We start from the raw sequence: 23,293 nt of genomic DNA on the forward strand, positions 1-23,293 counted from the left end.
CGCACACTCTTTATGGATAAAGGTGTGGGCTGCCTCACCGGGGAAGTCACCCACACTGGCGAGGTGCTGGCCAAAGGCAGGGGAAGGACAAGCATCAGTCATGACTTCAAGACCAAGTGCAGCAGCTAAGTAACCCTCCTCTTACGTGATTTCCCAGAGCGTAACCTATGGGAATCCCAGGGAAGCTGTGGATGGGTGGGGTGGCCTTAACATGAGGAGCAAGTGGGTATGAGTGGTTGCCCTTCTCAGGAGACCTACCCTTGGCAGAGATACCTGGAGAGGTTCTACACCCACATAACTGCTGCCACCCCCCTCCCAGCAGTCAGCAGGCAACGCCATGGGGAAACAAAGACCAGCCCCTCATGGGGCACCAACAGGGGTACAACTCTCTGTCTCAGAGCTCCCTGTGGGGCCAGGCCAAGGCTGTTCTGCAGGGGCCACAGCTGTGCTTGGCTTTCTGTTCTGTGTGTTCCTGTTCCCTCTGCTCCCAGTCTCCCCATAGCGCTTTCTCAACAAATCACTTTCTCAGGAATCCTTGTCTCGGGCACTGTTTCTAGAGAACCAGCCTAGGATAATACTGATTTATTATTATTATTCAATTCATGTCATAAGTTCCTGGCTATTAGATATTCCAAACAACGCAATGTTTAATGGCCACACAATGCCCTATTATACAAATGTAGTTTATTTAACTACCCTTCCGTTTCTAGACATTTAGATTGTTGCTGAGTTTTCACTAATATGCATAATGCTGAGAAGAACATTATTGTTAAATCTTTATAAACATTCTTAATTATCTTATCAGGTCAAATTCCTATGGGTAAAGTTACAAAGTCAAAGGTCACAACCATTTTATGGCTCTTAATATAAATATCATGGCCTCCAAGAGGATCGTGGCAGTTTATCAGCCCACATACAGTGTAAGGGGGTGCTCCTCATATCTGCCAACTAGAGAAAAATGATTTAAAAAATATTTTTATCACAGAATTGTGCACTTGAAACCTATATAATTTTATTAAACAATGTCACCCCAGTAAATTTTATAAAAAATCAAATAAAGTGATGTTTACTTATATGAATCAAAAAAATCTTGGCAGAACCTCTCCTGCATGTGGGGTCCCTGGCTCTCTTATGTATGCACGGATGCCATGCATTCATGTGTATTAAATTTGGCTATTATCTCTTGCTAAAAAAAGCCTTTACAAATTTGATAGGTGATCTATTATTTTAATTTGCTTTATTTTGGTTACTAGGCAGGTGACTTGTGTATAGTTTGGCCATTTGTATTTCTTTGGTGAATTGCTTGCCCGACTCTCCCACTGATGTATCCTTTCCCTCGTTAATTTGTTTGAACTCTCTGTAGTTGATTCAAAGTGTACGGAACCTTAATTGTTAATGCCAAGGGCACCTCATGCCTCCTTGGAGGAGAGGTGCTGTAGCCCTCTCCCCTCGTTACAGGAGAGGAAAAACGTAGTACCAGGAATGGCTAGGAAAATACGGCATCAATTGGGTCTCATGGCTTCCAATCTAATTCTCTCTCCACCACCTTCATCCGAAGTGAGGACTGAAAAGAATCGACAGAATAGTTGCTGTTGGCCAGTCCCTGAGACGCGGAGGAACGAGGCTCCGGATCTTCTCGTGAATACTGCTTAACGTTAACTAATTACTTAGGGCGTGCCCGGTGTGGTTCCAAGCACTGTGTGTATACGATATTATCTTCTCCGAATCCTGATAGGGGTGTGCTATGATTATCTCCATTCTCTAAGTAAGGACACTGAAGTAGGTAGAGAGTGAAGAACTTGTGGAAATCACACAGGCATTAAGTGGCAGAGCTGAGGTCCAGGCCCAAGTCTCTCACTCCAGAGTCTATGCTCTTCCTTTAAGATACACTGTTTATGTTACACCCCAGGTTAAGATATCTTTGGAAGAACCCACAGTTCCAACCTCACAGAGCCACTGCTAGTCCCTGGTGCGTTTTCTTTCACCCTTCCTCCCTGCCAAAACATTCTGTACATCCAATTCTATAACTTGATCTTTTAATTTTATTTTTAAAATCTATGTTTCTCCATTTTGCTTCATGGATTTCACAGCCATCACTTTAATGACCCGCATAATATTCCTTTGTTGGGCAGATGCTGAGCCGAATTTAGTGTTCCCCCACTGAAGATCCGGGGAGGATTTCTGGGGACCCCTGCTGCCTCCCCTACAGCTCTCCCTGGCTTGATAACTCCCTCTTCACTTTATGACTTTAGTGAAATGATACAAATTTAACTTGCAGATTGCCCGAGGATGCCTTTCCTGTTTGAGGCATCTGTAAGTTATATGCGACTATGTGTGCAGCCGGGCAAATTCTTCCTAACACTTTGACTTTAAGAAAACTCCAGTGGAGAGGAGTGTGTAGGCGATTAAAATGTCTTCTCTGAGACTAAGTTTCTCAGGCTGTAAAGGGGTGAACGGGCCTGCTTACGTGAGCCTCATACGGGAGACTTTAATAAGAAATCACGCGGTAAGCTGAGAAGCAGCTCATAGGATAATGACGCTGCCCAATCACATTTATGGTGCTTCTCATGTGCAGACATTAGGCGCTGCGGGTTTACACACCTCTTAATCTTCCCCATAGCCCTTTAAAGAAGGCACACTGTTGTTATCTGCACTTTACAAGCAAGAGGATGAATCTAGAGGGGTTTGAACCTCCAAGGGTCACCAGGGTCTCGGTGCTTTGTGCAGCTAGCACGGGGATGGAGTTGCATCTTCCCACTGATCTGTCAAGGCCTCTGGGCTGGTCTCGCCTTGAGATGATGCCTTGCTAGTGTCCTTCATTCCTGGGGGCTTGGGCTGGTACAGTGTAGTGTGTAGGACTTTACTGAGCCTTCTACATTCCATTTGGGGAGTTTTGGTGGGAAATATTTACAGGAAGTTTGGTTTTGATTCAAGCCTCCATCTCCCCAACGCAGGAACCAGCATCATTCCCAAGCTGAGCGACTTCCAAAGGCAGAGATCTGGTGTTGCCCCTGAGAGGGAAGGAGGCCCTGCCAGCCTGTTTCCGATCTCTGCGGGGTGTGTGCGGACTGATGCCCAAGCGTGGGTGCATTTATCTTCTTTAGATGGACACAGAGGTAATGAGAAAAAGAAGAGGAACTTGGACGGCTTTTCTGGGAAAGGAAAATTGTCTTCAAGTCTCTGAGGGCTTGTTACTCAGTCAGCAGAAATTGGGTGTCTTCCTGTTTTCCACCTCAGAGCAGATTGTAAGGGGAAGAGAGGCAGCCCTGCATCTAGGTGAGGACATGGCCTCAGGAGCCAGGATGCCTGGGTTCAGGTTCCTTTTAATCCTGAGCAAGCCACTGAACCTCTCCCAACCCCAGAGTCCCTACCATAAAGCCGGAGGACTGAGGTATTTAGGTCATGGGGTTGGGCAAGGAACTTTTAATTTAACAAGCAGGCACTTACATGGCACCGTTGTGTATAAGACACTGTTCTAAGTACGTTACAAATAGAAATGTGTTTAATCCTCTTGATTACCTATGAAGGAAGCACTGCTCTGTTTTATTGATTCTCAGGTGTGTGCTGTTTTAAATTCTCTGAAATGGGATGCATCTGACAGCCGGTGGGTCTCACACACTCAGGGGATTGTTTCAGCCACTGGAGAATTGGGAAGATGTTCCAGGCAGACGGATGCCCGAGTTCTTCAGGAACCATCAGGAGGAATGAAGCAAAGCTGAACTTCCAGCTGGGCCAGCCAGCTTGTCTCCAGTGCTGCAAGCAGGTGTTGAAGTCTTTCCTGTTAGAGTAAGGTCCACGAGGGCAGGGGCTGTGTGTGTCCCATTCCCCTGCTGTGTCCCCAGCATCGTCTAGCCTGGCACGGAGGGCCTGCGGATTGTTGAATAGTTAAATGAAGATCCTGAGGTTGCCTACCCCAGAGCAACCCCAGCCCTTCCTTCTCACTCCCAGTGTCTTTTCACAAAAACATCAGTCCCTGGAAGTCTCTCCCCATGATGCCTGGCCCCCTAGACTTTAGCTGGATGACCACAGAGGTGGGTCAAGACCTTGCTTCCCCAGGCGTCTCGTGAGCAGCCATCCCTGTTAGAGGCAGAGGTGGCGTCAATATTCCTGGGTGGGGCCCGAGCGTGTGGCCGGTGGCCGCCGAATGCTACTTGACATTCCGCAATGACGAGGTTGCACCATCCTCATGGACTCGGGTCACAGCAAGTCCTTCGGTACCATGTTCAGTGAGTCACCGTTGTCAGTGCCTTTGGAAGCATCTACAATCACAGTTGTAAATAATTAGTGTGATTTCCCATTTAACATCTTGCCGACTAGACCCAGTCATACTCCCATGGGAGCAGACACTAAACCTCACGGGTGCAACATATACTGTGAATAAATGAGCTAGTGGCAGCTCCTTCATATCAAAAGGTGACTTTCCGCTGGTGTGAAGTTTAGTGTGGGAGGCAGGGGAACAGAGGGCAGCGAGGGAGGTGGCAGCCAGTGGAGTGGGATCACAGGTCACGGTGGGACCTTTGACATCAGGAAGTGCTGGGTTCAAGTCTGGCTCTCGATTTACTCACTGAGGGGACCTGGATGAGGGATAGCACAACTCTGGGACTCACTGTCTTCATCTGTGAAATGGGGCTTGTCTCAGCCTACTTCATGGGGGGCTGTCGTGAAGATGACGTCAGATAACACAGGACTGCGGCATTTGACACACAATTGTGCTCTATGAACATCAGTGAATGTTACTGGTATTGTTACCCCCACGATTTTCCCTCTGTGGTCAGAATTCTCCCTCTGCTATGCCCCTGGGTAGTTGCTTGGCCATTAGGCTTTCCTGACAGTTATCTTTTATCTATTTGTAAAGTATTACTTGCTTAAAATCAATTCATCCCAAGCTGGGTTGCCCGTTTGCCATGGTTCTGCATGGGGGGAAGAAAGCAAGAAAGTATGTGTGGGAGGTGGGGCTGGCTGTGGGGGATGTGGGTAGATGGACTGAGCACTGCTGAATACATATATATAATCAATAGGGGAAATCGACGTGCTCATAAAAGTTACAGGCCCTGCTGGGTGAGCTGTTTCCAATTGTGTCAAGAAATGCATCTATTTCATTTTCCTCTTCTTGGCGCCAGGATATGTTGCAATATCACCCTCAAACATGCAGAATAGCCTAGGAGTGGAGAGATCACGTCCCTCACCTTCCATCTACAGAGTGTTTTGGGGTTAAGATATTAGCATAAACCTGGGAGCTTCTTTGCTTCTAAGGGAAGGAAATAAATACATTGAGCCATGAGCATTCACTGATTCAGTCAATATTTATTGTGTACCTTCTATGTACCTGGTACTTTTTAAAGCACTGTGGGGCCCAGCCGGGCATGGCTCAGTGGTTGAGCATTGGTCTAGGATTCAGGAGATCGAGGTTCGATTCCCCGTCGGGGCACATGCCTGGTTGCGGGCTCGATTCCCAGTCAGGGGTGTGCAGGAGGCAGCCGATCAATGACTCTCATCATTGATGTTTCTCTCTCTCCCACTTTCTTCCTCTCTCTGAAATCAATAAAGATATGTTAAAAAAAAAAAAAAAAAGCACTATGGGTTCAGTAGCAAACGAGAGAGACACCTACCTGGACCCTGTCCTTGTCCCCCTGAATGTCTAGTGGGAGATGGACATCACACAGCTGTGCTGAGTGCCACAGGTTGTCAGGGTCAGGAGAGCCTTTTCCGAGGACTTGGAGTGAAGCTGTGACCTGAAGGGTGAGTGGGCACTGGTGGAGGAGGGCAGGGAGGGAGGCGAGCAGCCCGACTGTAGGGACACAAATGGCCCTGAGGTGCAGGGGGCAGGGGGCAGGTGATCAGAGGGGGGTAAGGAGGGATGATGTGTGAGAGAGAGGGAACTGGCAGCCCCTGGGCTTAGCAGGGTACACAGGTAGTCATGGGGAGGTACCTGATAGTAAGGAGAGAGCAGTGATCACATTCGTACTGAGAAAGAACCACTCTGGCACCTGTGTAGAGAATGAACGGCCAGCCCAGGAGCAGAGACCCTTGTAAGGGCTTTGTGACATGCAGGTGAGAGGCAGGGAAGTGGACTCTACAGTGGGGAAGAGCGAGTGGGACTGGAAATGTTGCAAAGGTAGCCTTGGTGTATTGGTGATTCATTGAAAGTGGGGCCTGAGGAGGAGGTCAGGATGGCACTGGCATTTTGGGGGGGTGGTGGGGGTGGTTTTCCTGAGGGGGGGCATGGGACCGGAGCAGGTTTGGCTGAGGGATGCAGCACAAGCATTCAGTTTTGGACACACTGAATTCAAAGTGCCAGCGAGACAGCCAAATGGAGATGCCATGCAGCAGGTAGATATATGAGTTTGCAGCTAAAAATAAATCTGGGTTGATGACAAGGTAAATATTATAGGCACCTCTTTTATCAGCTGGAGCCGCGCAGGTGAACCACATTCTAGCCAGCACAGCGTCCCGAGGGGGGCTTCACCGCGGACTCTCACGCCTAGAGTCATCTTTCCCTCTCGCCTTGACCCTCGGCAATTCATCTGACCCTTTGTGCTCCCTGATCCCCTGCATAAAATGGCGATAGTTACGTCCGCCTCAGACTACCCAGCAGTTCATGTTTGAGGATCTATTAAACCAAAAATAAATCACGTAGGGCTCTTTGGAAAGAAGAACTATGTTAAAACAAGGAGTTATTACAGTTCTGCGTAATCCAATGAAAAGCAGAAATACAGCCCCAAGGCTCAGTATTGATTTTGGTCCCGGGTGCTTCCCGCAGCCAAATAAATCTGACATTTCTCCCCTCAAGTGCTGGCTGAGTTGATGGCAGGTCTCCAGCTCCCAGCCTCCTTACCCCTGTTCCAAGGTTACATCCTTTCTCTGCTTGGGCCAGATCCCGTTCCCTCACACCTGCCCGTGGCGCTCTGGCTGCTCTTTCCACCCAGTAGGTGGTTGCAGGGAAGATTCCAGTTGTAAGGCTGAAGCTTGGCCAAGAGCAGATGCCCTCTGATTAAATTGGGGATAGGCCCTGCCAAAAAAAAGCAAAGCTTGGATCTGTAGAACAAGGGATTTAAGGGCAACCAAAGGAACCATCTCCAGACAGAGTTTTCAAACTTAAGACTACATTAAGGGTTATGGGGTTTGTTTCATTCATCCATTCAACTACTGGATGAATATTTATCAAGTGCCCATTGAACATCAGGGTCTGAGATAAGCCTGGGGCTACAAGAGTAAAAAAGACAATGTGTTTGCCCTCCTGGAATTAATATTCAAACTGGGGACAAGAGGGACAAAAGAACAAAAGACTCTTTAGGGAACAACTGGGTGTAAGTACAGAGTAGAGATGTGGCTGGAATGTGGAGTGGTCAGGGAAGGCTTCAATGTGGTGGTGTCATTGGAGCTGAGATCTGTTGGCCAGGCGGGAGCTAACCTGTGAAGAGCAGGGAGAGGGCCATTCTAGGCAGAGGGCCCAGCCATGGAGAGGACCTGAGGTGAGAACATGCTTGGCGTGTGTGCAAAACCATGACAAGGAGTGGCCAGAGCCCAGGAAATGAAAGGGAGGGGAAGGGACAAGATGCCGCAGGGCTTTACCAGTCATGAGAAGGAGATGGGATTTTTGTTTTTGTGTCAGGGAGAGCCATTGAAAGGTTTTATACAAGGAAGTTATTTCTGTTTTAAAAAGATTACTCTCACCCCCGAGTGGTTAATGGGTTGGAAGGGAAAGGAAAGAATCAAGGAAACCCAGCCAGCGCAGCCCTCAGGGTGAGAAGCAGCGGCCAAGTGGCTGGTGGTGCCCGTGGAGGTGGAGAGAATTGGATGGACTGGAGGGTGTTTGGAAGAGGGCTGGATCCTCTTGCTGCTCGACTGGAAGTGAGGGGGGAGGGAAATGGAGGGACTGAAGATGACTCATAGGTTTCTGGGTTTTGCAGTCACATGGATGGAGATACATCTGCTGCAACAGGGATGACTCAGAGCACAGGTCTGTTTAACACAGCCGGGGGACATATGGAGAAGTCAAGTATGAAGTTGGACGCATGGCTGGAAGTCCACAGATACTCTGGACTAGAAATACAACTGGAGAATCTCAGCACAGGACTGGATGTGACCGCCCAGGGAAAGGGTTCAGACAGACAGAGCAGAGGGCAGGGGCCTGTGCCCTGAGAAGCTCTGGTACATAACTGGGAATGAAACCAGGAGGTATGGTGTCACAGGAGCCTATCTTCTCAGAGGCCACGTAGAGGAGGAGTGAGGGCTGCCCATTCGATTTGGAGACTTGGAGAAGGTTGCTGATGGTGAGAAGTCACATCTGTTAGAGAGGGTGAAGGCAGATTGGGATGGGTGGAAGAATGAATGGGAGCTGAGGAGGCTGAAATGACATCTGGGGACAACTGTTTGGAGAAATTTTGCCATCAAACTGGGCAGAGAAATGGGAATTAGCTGCTTCTTTGGGTTTTCTTTGAAAGTAAACACTCTCTCCATCATTTCTAAACCTCTCTCCTGCTCTGACATACTTGGAACATGAACTGAGATACCTAGAGTAGCCCCATGACAAAATAAACTGTGGATGACGTGTAGTCCCCACGTATACAGCTGTGACTCCACTCCTTTTTCTCCCTCTCAAGAATGCTTCTAGGAGCCCTGGCAGGGTAGCTAAGTTGGTTATAGATCGCCCTGATAGGCCAAGGTTGTGGGTCTGACCCCTGGTCAGGGCACATACAAGAATCACCAATGAATGCATAAATAAGTGGAGCAACAAACTGGTGTTTCTTTCTTTCTGTCTAAAATCAATAATAAAAAAGAAAGAATGCATCTAGGAATGTAAATCAGTCAGAGTTATGTCGGGATAAGCATCTGCTACTTTCTAGAAAAAATTTTAGTCCAACGGCTACACATTAAACTACACACAACCAAACTATTTGCAGTACAGCTTACAACTGACCACATCACACATGTCGGGGCATGTTGGCTGAGGAGTGTGGCTTCAGACCATGATTGGGTGCTGTTCATTCATTCATTCATTCATTCATCAAATATTTTCTGAGCACCTGCTGTGTGTTAGGAGCTTGGTGCTGGGTACTGGGAGCGGCAGTGAACAAGCCAAACGTGGCCTCTGCCCTGAGAGCTCCAGCCAGGTGGGGAGCATAGACGTGGAGTGATTCCAAGTGCAGTGAGCTTGCAGCTAGAGAAGCATTGTGTTCTCAAGGAGAGTGTTGCTGGAGTCCTGGCCTGGTCCGCTGGCTCTGCAAGAGTTACTCTGAAGAGGTCCAGGTGAATGAGCTAGGGGACAATTAATGAGGCCTGTGTTGGGGGTGGCTGTGGACAGTGGCCTGCCAGAAGTGAACCCCCAGTTCTGGAGGGTCCCCACCTCCACGGAGATCCACACCAAGGCCAGCCTGTCCAGGAAGTCAGGGAAGGAGGGAGTGGCATGAGAGGCAGGCAGGAGCTGGTGCTTGGTCTTTATCAGGAAAGCAACGTGGAGAGAGTTAAGTGTGTGCCTAGGGGAGAGGGGTGAGTGTGTCGGATTTGTTCTAAAAGAATGTGGACCGGGGTGTGGTTGTACAAGAGAAAGGCAGCTGGTAAGTGTCACCTATATGCAGACAGGGGGAACTGCATTAATTGCCTTCCAACCCAATTGGACCAGACAAGGCTGAGAATTTGGAAAGTGAATGGGGATGGATGGTAAGGCCAGCCTCCTGCTTGTGTGTCCTGTCCCTGAAGCCTGGTCCAGTTTTCCCCTTCCCTCTAGGAAAATCCTACAGGCCAGTTCAGCAGACAAGGATTTCTGTGCAGAAGAACACCAAGGTATACCCCACAGGGCCAATGTGGGGACACAAGGACGTAGAAATGATGGAAATGGAGACCAGGGCGGCTGTCTTAAGGGACTGGCAGCAGTGGGCATGGTATGGAGCAAGGAGTGCAGAGGCCGGGTGGGTGCACGACCTGGGATGGGCGGTGCAGACATTCACTCAGCACAGGGAGACCCTCCTGAAGAAGGCTGATTCAGCAAGTCTGGGGGAGTGAGCCAGGAACCCCTATTTTAAGGAGCCTCCCTCCTTCCCCCACCAAAGTGAATCTAACTTGGGTGGCCCGACGACCTTCCTTCGAGAATGCCTCAGTGCTGGTTGGCTTCTGGGCCGTGTGTCTTCCGTCCCCTCGGCTGTCGCTCACCAGCTTGGGCCTGAAAGCTTGCTTCAGTCCTGCGTGGGGACGCGGGTCACCACAGCCCGGGCTGTGCCGGACGGACCCGGGGCAGGGGGCTGTCGCCGGGCGGCCGCCAGGGGTCGCCAGAGGCCTCGGCTCGCGCGCTCGGGCCCCTCCGCCGGCGGACGCCGCGCCCGAGCGAGCGGGGAGCGAGGGAGCCAGAGCGCTGCGGGCTCACAAAGCGGCCGGACGCGCGGCGGCGGGCGGCGGGCGGCGGGCGGCGGGCGGCGGGAGGCCCGTCACCTTTCCCGGCGACCGCGCCACAGGAGCTCGAGCAAGTCGGACGCGGCGACCCGGGCCGGCCCCCAAGGTACGTGCCCGCCGAACCCCGCGCCCCAACTTGGCGTAGTTGGGACCTCCCCGCGACCACCTAGGGGCTGGCAGGGTCAGGGGCCTCGGGGCACCTCCGCGCACCCCTCTTGCCTAAGCGGCAGGGTGGGCGAGAGGGGACCCAGCCGCGGTACCCCCCTCCCCGCGCCCGATTCTGCCCGAGCCTGGACTGCTGCTCGGAGCCCTGCGCGCCCCCTCTTTACCTCAGAGCTCCGGGCGCCGTCCGCGGGAGTGCGGCGGGCGCATCCAGGGCACCCCGTTTCTGGGCAGGGGTGCTGCAGCCTCCCGTTTGAGAGTACCGGTGTCTGGGGCACCCAGAGAATAGCTGACAGGGGTCCCCTGTAGTTTGCCAGCAGCCCCTAATTTGTGACGCAGCCTCTTCATTTGTAACCGAGTCCCCCCCTTACCCCCCCCCCCCCAGCTCCTCAGCGAGGTCCCTCGGTCTCGGGGTCCTCGACAGGCGCCCGGGGTGCGAGGGGGGACCCTGCCCGCCGTGAGATCCCCGCGCCCGGGCCGGGCGGGCGGAGGGGCGCCAGCCCGGGGCCCGCGCGGGGCCGGCCGTCGCCCTGCCTCCGCTCACCGCCCGCGCCCTGCCCCGCAGATGCCGGCGCTCGCGGCGCTCGCGGCGGTGGCGGCCGCGTGGTGCTTCCTGCAGGTCGAGAGCCGGCACCTGGACGCGCTGGCGGGCGGCGCGGGCCCCAACGGCAATTTCCTAGACAATGACCAGTGGCTGAGCACCGTCTCCCAGTACGACCGCGACAAGTACTGGAACCGCTTTCGAGACGTGAGTTGCGCCCCGGCCCCGCGCGCGCGAGGGCCTCTGTGAGAGGGGTGGGTGGGGGTGTCTCGGGGTGGGGGGTTGGGGGTGGGGAGGGGACGGCGCAGAACCCCCCCAGCAGCCTGTGGGTCCCGGGTTCCTGGGCTGCGTCTTGCTCGAGAAGAACTTTAAAGAGAACTTCGAAGGCTTGATTCTCTTTGCCTGTTACCTGCGGCCCAGGTGTGCGTATTTGCAGGGCTGGGGGAGGTGACTGAGCCAAACGTCGTAGGAGCAGTGAGCAGCTGCGGAGAGAGGGGCTCCCCGAGCTTCTGAATTCTCCTAACGTTGTTGGTTGGCTTTGCCAAGCCCCCTAGAGAACCTGCTTGGGGCAGCAGTGATTTGGACCGTTTCTAGGGTGTGCCAGAAGATTCTCAGCTGCAGAGGTTAGGCTTGGGGGTGAGCCCAGCTTATTTGTTAGGGAGCCAGGTGTTCCAGGTGATCCGGCTGTTTGGAGGGACATGGGCCTGATAAAATGGTGGGCGCAGGAGAGTGGGGTGTTTTTGACCTTTGGCATCTTTAGAGGAAGGGAAAGAGAGCAGGGAGCTTATGGAGTTGGTTCCCTGCCCTGCGGAGGAGCCTGGGTGGCAGAGGGTTGCTCCTCTGGGGGAACCCTGGAAGGGTTATTCCTGGGAACCTAGAGCACATCTGCTACCTGTTTCTGCCCCGAGGCTGCCTGCTGCTCCCCAGGTATGCCCCAGAGGATGCAGGGGCAAGAGGCACCTGGTAGAGCCTTTCCAGCAGATGGCATCCCCTCTGTGCTGTGGGAGCTGCTGCCAGCTCTTTCATAGGCTGCCCCAGGTGGCTGGGGCTGGGCACTTCTAGATAGATGAGTAGGAAAGAAGTTTTATGATGTTTAACATAGGAATGCCTGCCTTTGAGAGAGACTCACACCTCAGAGCCTCTGTTCTTGTGGGTGGGCACAGGGCTCTTGGAGGTGGGAGATGTGTGGGAGTCACCCTCCTTCAGCCCCATTCTGGGAATCCCCATCCCTTGTAGGGGTAGAGCCTGAGGATTCCAATGAATCCAGATGTTTCATTGTCCTTTCCAAAGAGCATGTCTCCAGGTCCCACTCCAGAGGAATAGTGTGCCCATAGCCTTGAGTCAGCACTTAGTTCTCTCCTTTCTATTCCTTTCCCTACTCCTGCTAGTTGACTGTGGGCTGCTTCTCTTTGAAAGGTGCTTTCAAACACTTTTAATAAGCCTCCACAGTTTATTTGGGGGGTCTTAATTTTGCATCAGATATTCTTCCTGCTCCTCCCACCCACCCATGAGGTTCCTGCCATTCTTACCCCTGTCCCTGCCCTGCCCTGTCCTGTTACCATCTTCAGTCCCTTCTGTTCGGCACTGAGGAGCCCTTCACTGACTACCTTTGCCTGTGGCTGAAAAAGATGTCCAAAAGATGTCCCAAAGGAACTTCCATTCATGGACTCACATAGAGTAGAAATAATTTTTTTGTTTGTTTCTTTTATCATAACATTTTAGAGTTGAGGAACAGAGCAGATGCTTAATTCTGCTAGAAATGAGAGAACTGGGCCAGGTGTAGAGGAGAAGGGGCCCCTTTGTAGATGGCTTGGTTTGTGTGGCAGCTGGGTCAGATTGAGAGCAGTTGTGGTCTTAGAGATGTGGAAAGGTTTAGTGTGCTTTTGTGCCTGTTCAAGGGTTTCTAGTCTCATTGTACCATAAACATGACATTATTCTTATTTCCCATTTATCTTTCAATTTTTAAAAATTGGACTTTTCTTCATTTCCCATCTTTCCTGAAAATGGTGATATTTTTTATCCTTGGATCAGTGTTTTCCAAACCTGAGTGATCATGACACTCACCTGGGGTGCTTGTTAAATTATAGCGCCCAGCTTTCCCCCTGGAGATTCTGGTTCCGCATTTCTGGGATGAGTGCTGGACACCTATATTTTAAGCATTCTAGGTAATTCTTATGATGTTTAGGAAACACTGCCTTAAATATTGTAAAAATATCCAAAGTGTAACAAAAAGAGAAAAGCTTCTCTGTTCAAATGTGCTGCTTTTTTGTTTCTGGAGTAACTTCAGGTGTAAAACCAGTATTTTAAGCAGCATATATTCTTTGAAAATGAAAATGTAACCCATAATAACATTAAAAACATCTTAAAATGTTAAAAAATCCCAAACATCTTCAATTACAATCATTTTATATGCTTCATGGGGTCCTCTGATGCTAGTCATGGATCAGACATAATTTAATGCCATTAACCTCTTTAAAGTGTGAAACTCAAACTAGATAATCTTTTAGGCCAAGTCCAAGTGTCTTCATGTGGGTCATTTACTTGGAATATCCACAAAACCACAGTCCCCTGGGACCAGGGAGTAAAGGTTGCTTCCTATAGAAACCAGCTGTTCAGTGGACAACAGACGAAGCCCCAGCTAGTGCAGTTACTCAGCCAGTCTGATAGTTTCCACTGAGTGAGGCCTTGCTTGAGGTTGACAGAACTCATCTTCTCTGCTTTTGTTTTAGTTGTTTTGTTGCCGCTACCAATGACTTTGAAAGACTGCCCTGAGATTATTGTTACGATGCTTGTCAGTTTTTGAACATCATTGTGAAAGAAACCTTCTTGCACTTCCCCTAACTCATCACTCTTCTGCACTTGGGGGAGAGATATTTGGAAGTAATTTTTGAACTTGTGAAACGAAAAAGTAAGGACTCCCATTAGAGAGCTGATGATACCCATTGGTGGTGTTATTGGGCTAACTTGGAAATGGAAATGATGGCGTCGGTGTGCTTCACGCTCCCAGGCCTGTACGTGTGCTGTGACATTGCCAGAGGTGTCCTGATACTTGGTACTTACCTCTTTGAAGTGGTTCTGTTGCTGTAGGTACACAGAGAACTGTATCTCCTTTCCAGAAGTAAACATTTCAGAATTTCTCCGTGTCTAATTACCTGGAGTGATGGATTGAGGAGCAACATACCATTCGTGTGTTAGGAGATGTTTGCTCTTTAAAAGTATTGGTAGTCTGTTAGGTTGGTCATCACGCTTTTTTTGTTAATGTAATTTATTTTTCAATTACACAGTTTATCATTCTTGTTGTAAAGTCTAGCCATTGGGATGTTTGGGCCAGATGGAGACCCAGACTTTTGCACAAATACCGCATTAGGAGGAGGAGATGAGGAAGGATAGATGTCTGTATTTAGTTGTATAATAATTTCCCCCTTCCAGCTGTCATGCATTTAACTTCTCTGTGGTTTGAGGTTGAGGGGTCAAGATGCCACAGCCATTCTCCTGATTTTTTTTCTCAATCTTATTTGGCTTTCCATAACTATTCCTGTAAGGAAATTTTCCTCTGTTTGTTCTTACATTCATCTATACATTCATTCATTCCAACAGATATTTGACTGTCTGCCATGTGCTAGGGTGGTTGGCTCTAAGGGTGAGCAAGATAAATGCTGTTATCTCTTTACTCAGGTAACCTCTTATCTACTAGATGAAACCCTTTCTCTTACGCTGTCACACATTTCTTTCTTATGTTTTCTTTTCTAAATAAGTTTTTCTCATTTAAAAGTGCTGATTGTAATTAAAAATTAAAACAGTGCAGAAATAGATAATACCTACCAGTAATGAAGCTCCTAGTGTGTAGGACATTGGTTTGGTACTTTACATATATTATATCATTTAATTTATAACAGTCCTAGGAGAGAAATATGATTCCTATCCCTGACTTACTGGGAGGTTAAGTCTCTTGCCCAAAGTTACAGGACTGGGCTGGAACCAGGAAGTCTGCTTCTAGACTCTCCCTATGCACAGCGGCCAGTCAGAAGTGGAGTGGATTTGGGGTGTGAGCGTCCACTGATAGCACATTGCAAGTTGTTCCTGCTTTATGTGGAAGGGTCACCAGTGAAGAACCCTAGAATAAGACAATATAGAATGGGAAGCCAGGTGGACACAGCTTATTGTAAGGGGTCACATCAGGGCCCATCTTCTGCTAATAATGAACTTCTGATTTGATTAAAATAATATTGTTGATTACACCAAACACGACATTTTCTTTCTTTTGTACACGTACATGTGAAACTAGCCCTGACATTTAACTCCAGGATAATTACCTTTAGCAGGCTCAGAGAATCAGAAGTGTTGCTTTTGCTGGCATTTATCTTACTCTGGAGTGACCTGAGTCTGTAATTCTAATGAGACCACAAGGGCCATCCGAGTTCTTTCCCCCACACGCTTGGTGGGATTTGGTGGTCTCTGTAGCAGAACTGGGGTGTCAGTGAGCATCTGATCTGCTCATTTGATCTTAACAGCTCAGCTATAATGAGTTTCAAGGAGAAGTGGGGCTTAGTGATGGAATGGTGGCTGGCACAGTCGGTGGGGTTGGTGACAAGAGAGGTGGTATGGCTTAGTGGATCAGTCATTAATCTGTCACCACAGAAACTTGGCTTGTAATAGAGAATAGCAGAAAATCATTTTGATGAAACAGGTTCAAGGAGACTTAAATTAGTTTGTGATCCTGACTCTCTTTAATGAACCCACTCTCTTAAAGGCCCTGTATGCGATGACCACTGATAGAAATAATTATTTCACAGGAACCATTAGAAAGGGACACTCTGAAAGTGGATAGGCCTAAGACCATTTTTGTGTTCTCTGTCCCTACCTTCAGTTTGCCCTTGATGGAGAAAACCTCGTTCTTTCTGGCAAGGATGGAGGAGCTTCTTGTCCCAGTTGACCTTCCCAGGCTGAGTTCCCCAGCTTCTCCCTGTCCTCCCTGGACCCTGCCCCCACAGTACTGCAGCTGAACCGGATGGCTGGGAGAATACAAACTCTCCTGTATGCTGATGAGAGTATTTTCGAAAGTAAGAAGTGGTCCCAAATGGACCAATGGACCTGTAATACTCTCCTACAGGGGTGGGACCTGATCATTAGCTGAACTATTTAATCTTGCTTGGGGAGACAAACTAATGTTAGTAATTGAGTATTTTATAATAAGTCATTTCTTACTCATTTACTCAATATAATATATTTCAAACCAAGCACACTCAAAGCTCTTGAGGTTGAGCCACGTCACGGCGAAGAGCCCACTCGCCCACTCTTAACCCGGATTCGCATTCCAGTCTTGCCAGACATAGGCTTGGGCCTTGGCTAGAGCACTGGTTTTCCCATCTGTGAAACTAGAGTGACCCTCCCTGCTTCGTGGGGCTTTGAGGGGGTCTGAGTAGGCTTATGGCACCAAGCAGATGCTCATGATCTTTCAGTGGCTAGTGTACCTGCTAATTCTGATTTGCTTTCTGAGGGTTGCTTCTCTTAACTTCTACTCTGCGAGCATGAGTGAGTTGTTCGCACACAGCTACAGAGGTTGCTGTCTGTCTCATGTCTTAGAGAAATGTTGGGGAGGTCTATTCCATTATCCTCCAGGCTGTTCTCCGTTCCTTGCCAATCTGGAAGGCTCTGTGAAGTTCTGCGTGGTCTAGCCTCTGTTATTTTCCAGTTGCAGCTCCTAGCATAGAAGTCTTCCCCTTCATATTTCACATCATCACTGGACCTCTCCTGATACCAGCAACTCTCATCATGATGTATCTGAGAGGAGGTGTGCGCCCAGCTGTGCCTGAAATCCTAGTTATGTGAAGAGCTCCCTGGGGAGCCCTGTTATGCCAGCTAAGCCCTAATTGGTTTCACTTTTAACGTTAGGCTCTGATCCAGTTGCCTCCAGCCCATCTTCCAAGATAAAAACTTAGTCTTGTTCTGTAGAGTGGTCCTGGGCTTGCTTTGGGGTGACGGGCTTCTGCATCACTGCCCGTGGGGAAACTACTGCGGGGTCTAGCAAATGCTTCTTGTTGGCTTTAGAATCAATAGGAAAATATTAGGAGGATCGGCCAGGCCTTTGTTCCTTCTATCACAGACACAACTCTTCAGTTCCACCTCATTACAGGCCATCGCAGGGCCTATAATTCACTGCAGCCGAAGCCGGTTAGCGTGGCTAGGAAAACCCTAACAATAACAAATAGTCAACACAGCGCGTGGTGGTCTGTTGGGGCAGAAATGCCAGCTACGTGCCAGGCCTTTGCTAGGTGAAGACAGACACAGTCTGCCTCCCCCTGGAGTTTACGGTCTAGCATGGCAGAAAGATAAACGAGCACAAATAATCATTTAGGTACAGTTGAGAGAAGTGCTACAGGTAGAGGTGGAGGTGCTCAGAGAATGTGGAGCGGGAAGGGAAGGGCTGCTGGGAAAGGCACTGGAGCTGAGGCCCGCTGGATGGCAGGAGCGGATGGAGAATGCTTGTGCTCCAGGCAGGGATTGGGAAGTGCAGGTCCAAAGGTCTTGAAGTGGGAAAGACCTCGATGTGTTTCCATCATATGTGTTTTCCCTAGGAGTCCCTTAAGTAGCAAGCTCTTTCTCAGTTCATTTAAAAAGCACGCTTTGCACATTTCCAATTTAACACACGTTTTGTGGGCAGGGGAATGAGTCATCTGTGACAAGTGGGGTAGGCAGATGGGCCAAGTACTTGGAGGGATGGCCTGGTCTTTTGTCCCTACCCCACTTTGTGCTTCTGTGCTGTCTTCTAAGCTTCCAGCTGCGTTGTGTAAATATCCCTCGCCCCACTTTCCTCTTTCAGGAAAGACTTCCTAGCCCTCTAGTGATGGGGCCCATGAGTTCCCTTCCCTCTGCGGTCAAGTGTCCTGGGCTGTAGAGCTCCTACAATTCCCAGTACTGTCTAGAGATAAGGGCACCATAGAGTTTCTTGGACAGAGTGATGATTTGTGAATTTCATCTTTCAGAAACGAGGCTCGTATATATGGGCTGCTCTTTGCCCCCCTCCAAGCCCCCCTCCCACACTACCATTGCTGGAAGCTGGGGATGAAACCCAACATTTCTGTCCTCAAGGGTCACACATCGGGGGAGATGACATGCATGTGTTTCTGCAGCACCCGTCAGAGTGCTGAATAGTAAGTATATGCATTTCATGGCCCCAGGGCCTGGGTCCTCCAAAACTTGACTGTGACAGGCATGAGGATAATGTTTTTTTTCTGGAGAGGAAGGAAGTTGCGTTCACAGACGAGTGATGTGAAGCGTTGGAGACCCTCCTGGAGGGATAACACTGCTGTCCAAATTAACTAGATTGGGTTGCTTTTCTGTGCAAATATGTCCCTTAGGTGACACTCTCCCTTGATCCTTAAAAATAAACTTCTCTTTGGCCCAAGGGGGAAGGGAGGGAGGAAGGACATATTATACAGTTATTTGTAATAATTTGCAAACTCTCCCTGGGTGATCTTCGACACATCACACTACAGAAGGCATTGTCAGTATTCCCAACACAATTCTGTGGTGGGTGAGCAGGCGTTTATCCAGTCTGTTGGTGCTTGTGATTGGAACGGGAAGCAGAACTTGCCACAGGTGTTCCAGGCAATCTTGGCACAGAGAAAACATGGAGAAGGCAAATATGCTGAGGGCAGGAGCCTCTATCTTTCTGGCTCCTCTCTACCCTTTCTGTCCTACCATATAGATGGATTCAGTCACTCAGTTCTGAGAAAGGCCCGGCTATGTTGAGATGACCAGCCTTGGCCAAGGCGAAAAGGGAAGATGCCCAGAGCAAGGTGCTAGAACCACGGTTCTCAGACTTCCATCTTTCCAGTCTTGAACAGTCACTGTTGGGGCTTGTTCACAGTGTGGATTTCAGTCTCCTCATCTAGAGCATAGTCTCTAATAGGCCAAGGTGGCACCCAGGAACCTGCATTTTAAATAAGCAGTCCAGGTGATTCCAATGCAGGTGGTTCTCAGACTGTATTTTCAGAAAAATCCTGGAGAATTATTATTCATGCCAAATAGCCAACATCATTAGCTCCAATGAATAAGAAAATTTTAGACAAAATGAGTATTTTATCTTATAGTAAATTATCATGTGTGCATTGTTTCTCCTATGTCAACAGGGCTACCATTGACATCAGTGGAAAGAAAGGCCTTGCTTTCCAGTGTGTGTATCTGCATAGGTCTCAGCAGTAGTCATCGTCACGAGGTGCTGCTGGAGTAAAGGAGCATTTGACTCTTGACTGGCTTCTAGGGCATTAGGGACATTTGTTCACACAAGCACAGCGAAGTTGATGTGGGACCATTTACATGACAAAGTCCTTGGGGGTCATCTCCACACAACTTCCTGTCTCCAAAGAGACCTGAACCCAGCCAACTCTGCTCTGACTTTGCATCTTCAGCAGAATTGATGTGTTTTGTGTACAGATCAACTGAAGGAAACTGACTGTGACATTGGCTTTAGCTTATAGAGAAGTGGGTGTTGAAGCCGAGGTGGAGCTGAGAGCATGTGATAGACGAGCAATGGTAGGTGTAATATAGATTGCTTGCTCTCATAGGAGGTGTTCCCTGGGCACAGAGATGCAGATACTGGCAGTTGGAAGCACAGAGAAGGTCTGAGGGATATGGGCTGGACAGTGACACTACCTGCAACTCTCTTTTTGGCATATTAAATTCTTTTGCTTGATAGGGCAGATAATTTTGGAAAAATCAGGACACCAAAAGCAAAGACTCATTAACATTTAGAAAGTTTATGAGGCTCAACAAGACATGGAGGTATTTCATGTTCTAAAGCCATTTCATTGCCCACTGAACAAACTCTCAAACTTTGCTTTACCCCACGTTGTTGAATTTCCTCTAATTAATGGTACCTAAAATTGATAAAATCATTGCCAAGTGGGAGAGAGAAAACAGTTAAGTGTATTTAACAGACTTGTTTGGCTATTTGGGGTCTTCCTGTAGCCCCATTGCTGAGGGAGAATTGGGTAGTTTCTGGGTCTTTCAGTGCTCATTTAACATGCCAGTTTCTTTGTGACTTTGGTGGGCTTCCTTGGTTGGTGTCCAACACTTTTATTTGGCCAAGACATCACTTCCTATCTGGGCCAGCTAGCCTTACTGTGACTTGTCGTGGTCTGTAACCTTTGAGAAGTCAGTCATCTTGAAGGAGGCTTATGTCACTCAGTGAATGAGAGGAAAAAATACTAAAAGGTAAAATGAGGCTGTTTTTTACTGGTTTTAGGTGAATTGTGTGATGTGAATTTTTTTATATGACAGGGTTGGTGGTTTAAAATTTTCTTCCTACCTCAGACAGACCTCTGTATGTGTTTAAAAAATTTTTTTTTCTTTTCTTTGTTTCTATGGTCATCCTGGACCTAGATCCTTCCCTTTCTAGTATCCAGACCTTGGCACACAGACTCAGTAGTTATGTTTGTTTGTTCATGTTCGTACATTGACACCACAGACACTTATTGGCCAGGCTACTATGGACCAGGCCCTGTCTTCTGGAGCCTACAGACATTTTGTCTGACACAGGTGAAAAAGAAGGGATGCTTCGTTGTCAGGGACCTATTGGGGGTTGCTCTGCAAAGGATAAGGCCTGGTCTACAAAAGAACCTGAGCAGTCCTCCCAAGCTAGAGGCATTGTGACCTGAGCCATGTCTTGGCAGGGAGGTAGCACAGCATTCATCTCTACCTCTACCTGGCAGTCAGGCTACTTCAGCTTCCCTCCACCATCACTGACATACCTGGGCAATCTGTGCTGTTCAGGGACCCAGACACTGCCAGCAGGAGGGTGCTGGGCTGTGTAGTTGAGGGGGAGCATTTAGACAAGTCAGAACGTGATGAATGCTGAGTGTGGTGAGTTTAGCGTTGTCAAGGCTCCAGGTCAAGGCTTGTAGTGAGTGGTGAGAGAATCACAAAAAAGTTTCCCTGTCTTCAGTGGCCCTGGATCAGTAGGGAGTACATTTCATTGAAGTAGGACATATGTAGAGGGAAGGGCACCAATCATAAATGTACTGCTTGTATACTTTCACAAGTGAACACACCCACACAGGTCAAGAGAGAGTCTTACCAGCATTTGAGAAGTCTGTCCTGTGTCCCTTGTGGTCACTGCTTGTCCCTCTCCCAGGTAAGAATTCTGACTTAGAACACTATAGATTACTTCTGCCTGCTTTTATACTTCTATAGTGGAATCATAAGGATTTTTTTTGGGGGGGGGGCATGGCCTGGCTTCTTTAGCTCCACATCAAATTTGTGTGCATTGTTGTGTGTGGCTGTAGTTTGTTCATTCTCATTAATGTGTGCATGTTCCATGGTGTATGTACCTGTTTTATTGTGGAAGGATGTTTGTGTAGTGTCCAGGTGTTGACTATTATAGAATAATACTTTCTCAGGCATGTCTTTTGGTCAACCTATGCATGAGTTTTTTTCTAGTACATACCTTGGTGTAGAATCCATTGGCTATAAGATAGGTGAATGTTCGGCTTTTAGAGATGCGACTAGTTTTCCCAAGTGGTTGTGCCAGTTACTCTCTCACCACTAGTGTATGAAACTTCACTGGAACAACACTGTTGTTTTACCTCCCTACATTCTGACTTGTACATTCAATTCAACAAAATGTATTGAGCACCTATTACATATCAGACAGCTTGTCTACTCTTACGGAGCCGATGTTCTAGTTGGGGGGAAGAAAACAATACAGAGATTAAGATACAACAGTTGGTTGTAAGTTCTGTAGACCAAAATAGACTAGGGTAACTTGATGGGGAAAGAATAGTGCCTTCAATAAGTGGTGCTGGGAAAACTGGATATTCACATACAAAATGATGAAATTGGGCCCCTTCTTACACCACTCACAAAAATTATTTTGAAATGGATTCTAAAACTCCTAGAAGAAGACATTAGGAAAAAGCTCCTTGACATCGGTCTTGGCAATAATTTTTTTTTGGATATGATACAAAAAGTATAAGCAACAAAAATAAAAATAAACAAGTGGGACCATATCAAACTAAAAAGCTTCTGCACAGCAAAAGAAACAACAAAACATAAAGGCAATCTACAAAATGGGAGAAAATATTGGCAAACCATATGTCTGATAAGGGGTTATTATCCAAAATATATGAAGGCCCAGCCGGTCATGGCTCAGCAGTTGAGCATCGACCTAGGATCCAGGTGATCAGGGTTCGATTCCCGGTCAGGGCACATGCCCGGGTTGCGGGCTGCAGCCGATCAATGACTCTCTCATCATTGATGTTTCTATCTCTCTCTCTCCCTCTCCCTTCTCTCTGAAATCAATAAAGATATATTTAAAAGAAACCATATATATATATATATGAAGAACTCATACAACTTAATAGCAAAAACCCAAATAACTTGATTTTAAAAATGGACAAAGGACTGGGATAGACATTTTTTCAAAAAAAGTATACAAATGGCCCAATAGGTACATGAAAAGATGCTTACCATCACTAATCACCAGGGGACTGCAAATCAACCCCACAGTGAGATACCACCACCTACTTGTTAGAATAACTGTTACAAAAAAGACAAGCGAGAAATGCTAACAGGCATGTGGGGATGAGGGGACCCTTTGTGCACTGTTGGTGGGAATGTAAATTGGTGCAACCACTATGGAAAACTGTGTGGAGGTTCTTCAAAAAATTAAAAATCAAACTACCATAAGGTCTAGCGATCTCTCTTCTGGGTCTATATCCAAAGGAAATGATGATCACTATCTCAGAGAGATATCTGTGTTCACTGAAGCATATTCACAGCAGCCGAGACATGGAAACAATTGTAACTTGACGGAGGACTGACAAAGAAAATGTACACCTCCCCCCTACACAATGGAATATTATTCAGTCATTAAAAGAAGGAAATCCTGCTCTTTGCAACAACATGGGTGGACCTTGAGGGCATTATGCTAAAGGAAATAAGTCAGAGAAAGACAAATACTGTATAATTTCACTTATATATGGAATCTGAAAAAGCTGATTCATAGAAGCATAGAATAGATTGGTATTTGCCTGTGAGTGTAGGGGGGTGGGGAGTTGGTGGAAATGAGAATATTTTGATCAAAGGGTACAAACTTTCAGTTATATGGTGAATAAGTTCTGGGGATCTAATGTACAGCATGTTGACATTAGTTAACAGTGTATGGTATACTTGAAAGTTGCTAAGAAATGAAATCTCAGATGA

General features: G+C 48.0%; 1 protein-coding gene across 1 annotated transcript in view; it reads left to right on the forward strand.

The window, feature by feature from the left end:
- Positions 1–10,342: 10,342 nt before the first annotated feature.
- Positions 10,343–23,293, forward strand: part of SPOCK1 (SPARC (osteonectin), cwcv and kazal like domains proteoglycan 1) — a 464,236-nt gene continuing 451,285 nt past the window's right edge. Inside the window, exons 1-2 of the mRNA XM_081135977.1 lie at positions 10,343–10,492; positions 11,114–11,296. Of these exons, the coding sequence (XP_080992103.1) occupies positions 11,114–11,296 (183 nt within the window). The 5' untranslated portion in view covers positions 10,343–10,492. The remainder of the gene's footprint in view (positions 10,493–11,113; positions 11,297–23,293) is intronic.

Source organism: Miniopterus schreibersii, assembly GCF_964146895.1.
Source record: "Miniopterus schreibersii genome assembly, chromosome: 4".
Taxonomy (NCBI): domain Eukaryota; kingdom Metazoa; phylum Chordata; class Mammalia; order Chiroptera; family Miniopteridae; genus Miniopterus; species Miniopterus schreibersii.